This window comes from Abrus precatorius, unplaced genomic scaffold, assembly GCF_003935025.1.
Source record: "Abrus precatorius isolate BTA unplaced genomic scaffold, Abrus_2018 Scaffold4, whole genome shotgun sequence".
Taxonomy (NCBI): Eukaryota; Viridiplantae; Streptophyta; class Magnoliopsida; order Fabales; family Fabaceae; genus Abrus; species Abrus precatorius.
This window is the reverse complement of record NW_020874384.1, coordinates 18,466,147-18,470,397: the sequence shown is the minus strand read 5'-3', so window position 1 is coordinate 18,470,397 and position 4,251 is coordinate 18,466,147. Positions and strand designations below refer to the sequence as shown.

At 34.3% G+C, this 4,251-nt stretch overlaps 1 protein-coding gene across 1 annotated transcript; it reads left to right on the top strand.

Moving 5' to 3' along the window:
- The first annotated feature begins 846 nt into the window (after nucleotides 1–846).
- Nucleotides 847–3,012, top strand: LOC113865401 (RNA-binding protein 1-like). Its single transcript, XM_027499909.1, has 2 exons — nucleotides 847–1,165; nucleotides 1,371–3,012. The coding sequence occupies exons 1-2, from the start codon at nucleotides 932–934 to the stop codon at nucleotides 2,238–2,240; spliced, it is 1,104 nt and encodes a 367-aa protein (XP_027355710.1). The 5' UTR covers nucleotides 847–931; the 3' UTR covers nucleotides 2,241–3,012.
- The last annotated feature ends 1,239 nt before the right edge of the window (nucleotides 3,013–4,251 follow it).

The following is a 4,251-nucleotide window of genomic DNA, read 5'->3' as shown; positions in this document are numbered from 1 at the left end:
ATTAAGTATTTTATCCATTGTCATCCTTAATCTCGTTCAGTAATATAAAAACACGTGTTTTTAATTTGTTTTAAATTTGCTAGTGTTACTATTATTATCTTTTAAGACACTGTTTTGTCATACACTATTTTGTCTGTTTTTTTTATAAATATTATCTGATTTTCACTAATTACAAAATTTGAACCCAATACTGCATAAAGAGCAGTAGAGTAGGAGAGTTCACACGCTTATCCATATTAAAATTGTGGCAGGAGGATAACACATATAAGATCTTTGTTGGTGTAGGCATGTTAGGTTGTCTTAATTGTATAAAATTTATTTGATGTGTTTTATTTATGAGTTTTGTTAATAAGATAAGTAGTTAATAATAGTAAAATTTGATTAAAAAAATATTTATTATATTTTCATAGCTTTAATATAATAACTATGTATTTTTTACAATAAAATTTTTTATTTATAGATACTTAAATTAAGTTTTAAAAATTAAGGTTAACAAAAATTTTTATTTATTAGTATTTATACAAGTAAAAGAATGAGACGTGATACCCAATATTTATTAGTACTTAAATTAATGCTATATTCACACTTGTTTATTTTTAAGATAAACTTATAATTATTTTGGTACATAAGATAAACATATTTTAAACGGGCCATTTCAAATAAAACAGAAAGAAAGAAGCTTATAAACGTACACAATAAACCAACCTTTGTTTTTGTTCTGAAGTTATAAATAAAAGACCTTAAACAAGGGAGAAATAGGGTTCTTTGGGCCCAAATAGGTGGAAACAGGCTTATTTGGGCCCAAAGTGAAAATGAATTTAATGATAAAGTGGGAGGGGTTAATTTACGAGTGCGAGAAGCGAGGGAACGAAATAGGAAAAGGAGGGGTTTTTGTGATTGAATTGGGGATTTAGGGATTGTGTACAGTGGAATGAATTTGAAGATGGATTCTGATAGAGCGAAGCTGTTTGTAGGGGGCATTTCACGGGACACCACCGAAGATATTCTCAAACTCCACTTTGCCAAGTACGGTGTCGTTTTGGATTCCACGATTTCTGTAGACCGGAGCACCCGAAGCCCTAGGGGTTTTGGCTTCGTCACCTTCTCTGATCTGTCCGCAGCTGATAAAGCACTTCAAGACACGCACGTCATTCTCGGAAGAACGGTTAGTTTCCCTCTTTCTCTCATGGCCCTGTTTACTTCGCCCACTAGAAAAAATATTAATAAAACGACTGTTTTAGTATTTTTGTCTCAAGTTTCAATGTCACACTTTTACGATTTCCAAGAAAGTTAAACCGTCGTAAATTTTGTTTTTGTTGGCATGTATTAATTTGTTTGATTTATGGTTAGTTCTGTTTGCTTGTGTATAGGTAGAAGTGAAAAAAGCTATACCCAGAAGTGAACAACAGCAACACCAAAACCAATTACAGAATAGAGGGGGTGGTAATTATAGTAGTAATGACTGTAGCAGTGACCACGTTAGGACTAAAAAGATTTTTGTAGGAGGTTTACCTGCTGGTATATCTGAGGAGGAGTTTAAGAAATACTTTGAGAGGTTTGGTCGAATAACAGATGTAGTGGTGATGCAGGACAGTGTGACTCACCGGCCAAGGGGGTTTGGGTTCATAACATTTGATTCTGAAGAATCTGTTCAAAACGTTATGGTGAAAAGTTTTCATGACTTGAATGGTAGACAGGTGGAGGTCAAGAGGGCTGTTCCAAAAGAGGGGAACCATGGGTATGACGGGTTTAATAAATTAAGATATAGGAGTGAAAGAGGGACTGCTAAAAATTTTCCTCCTTATAGTCCTAGGAATGTGCTCCCGGGTTTTGCTCCTTCACCATGGTATAGTAGTGACGGAGTGTACGCATATGGATCAAACACCTATGGTTGCTGGTATCCTATTGGTGGGTATGGGGGGAGTGGATATGCAGTTCCGTCTGATGCTTCTAGGAACTTCTGGTATGGGCCTATGATAACTGGTCCTCAGGCATGTCAGGTGCCTTATCCTAATGCTATGCCGGGTGTTGCGTATGTGGGTGGTAGGATTGGAATAGTAGGTAATGGTGCTGGATCTTGGGGGTACAATGGCATTCTTGGGTCTGCAACAAATTTGAAAATTGATCAACCTTTTAATGCCAATGGACTTGTTCCAGGCAATGTTACATCACCTCATGGTGTAAAGCAGGACGTTGACTCTTCAAGTTTGAAAGGGAGCAATGGCGAAATTTCTAGTTAACAAACTAAAAGGGTCGTTGGGCCTTAATTCATGTAGGTAAATACTTACTGACTGCTTCAGGGCTTTGGAAGGTTGGCATATTCTTTGCTAGATGTTGTAAGAGCTAGTCTCTTGTTCTTATCAGTTTTAATTTGTGAAGCTACCTTTTCATGTGTCATAAATATGTAGTTTAGCAACTTGTCATGTTTAGATATGGAGTTTTATTGGTAGAGGTTTCATGCATCTGTAAAATAATTTCATGCAAATCCTTTTCTCTTCATTCTTTTTTTAATCCTTTTCACTGTAGGTGCCATGTGGTTTGTTTGTTTTGGTGCTGTTCCCCTTCCACTATCATGTTAATGGTTATTACACCGTTAAAGATTGGATTGATATATTTGCTGTACTGATCATTAAATTTAAAAAGAATCAAACTACAGAAAAAGTTTCCCTTTGACATTATAGAACTCATTATCCTTATAGAAATGGTAAATGAGCCGTGTTTCATAAAAAAAAAAAGAGAAAAAAAAATTATGCTATGGACTTCTTGAGTTGATTGTATTCCTTTTTTCATGCATAATTAATGACTAGGCTGACTAGATTCTTGGATTTCAGTCGTGTGGCAATATTAGTTTCAAGTTTATATTATTACAAATCAATTGCATATAATGTATATTGCCAGCTTATTGGAACTATCTTTTGTTGTTAAATTTGAGTTTATACAACATTAGATTTGGATAATGGATCAAGGGACGTCCAAATTCTGAGGAAAAGTGGGTGAAGTTATATATTTTTTAAAAATCAAATTATTGACTTGTGTATTGATGAAATTTATTAAGAGGTTGTTTTTGGTCCATTTTGCATTTTGAAAGTTAAAAGAATATTAGCAAGAATCATGTTTTTAATGTTATATTCTTTTTGTCATTTTTTTTTATCAGCAGAGGAACTTGTATTCCTCCACCTTTTATGGGGGAGGGTGGGGTCTGCATTTATTGTTTTAGTTATTTACGGAAACTTATTATTTGGATCCGACCACAAACCCTGACTTGGTAAAGCTTCAAAAGACCTGCCCAATATTGAAGACCTTGTCTGATTTAAAAATATTGGGCCGAGTTAGGTCTCTTGAAAACCTGGACGGGCTAGAAAGAAAAGGTGTGATTTTGGAACTCTAACTGGTTCGACCGTTCTGGTTTCATAGCCTAGGACCGCTACTCAAAGTCATAGTGGCGAAAAATTGGACCAAAAAATTTAATAGGTGGGAAAGCAAATGAAAACGACAATTAAGGTTGTTCCAAAGCAGTCGAAAGTATATTTCTAGTATTTTATAAAATCGCTGTTTATAGGACAGTAGATATTTAATTATAATAACGATAAACACGAGGAATGGTATGTAAAGTTGTAATTTGTGTCCAGAAATAGTATTTTTGGTGTGCTTGTTAAGGCTTCATTTTGCCACCCTCATTATGAATCAAACTAGACCTAATAAGGCCTTACTCTATAGTGTCATGGGCCGTATTGTAAATTACAAAGCTAGTTTAAAATTTCATCCGTAAAAAAAGGCTAGTTTAAATATGTTACCTTCCTTGACCCAAAAAATATATGTTACCTTCTTTACTAAATGAGTAATAGTTCGAAATTTAAAACTGTTTAAGCGTTATAGGAGGTGTTAAACTATTTTCTGCGGATGAATGGGATTGGTTTGTTTTGAACTTTGTGACTTTTTTCATCCTTGAGATTAATAGGAGAATTGTCGTCATCCTAGGGGTGTTTTCTCTGGGCCTATGGGCCTTGAGAAATGTCCACAGATGATTCAGGCAATAAGATGAGAAGAAAAAAAAAATTACATTGTGGGATTTTATTTTGCAAAATTATGTTTTTAACTCTTGTAAATACGGTTCATTTTAATTTTCGTGCTTTTTTTTTTTCCCGGTTAAAATAGTCTTTATAGTCTCTATTATAACATTATAATGACATTCCATCTGTTCAAGCATGTCACATCAACAACTATTATAACACACATCATAAGGGACTTGAT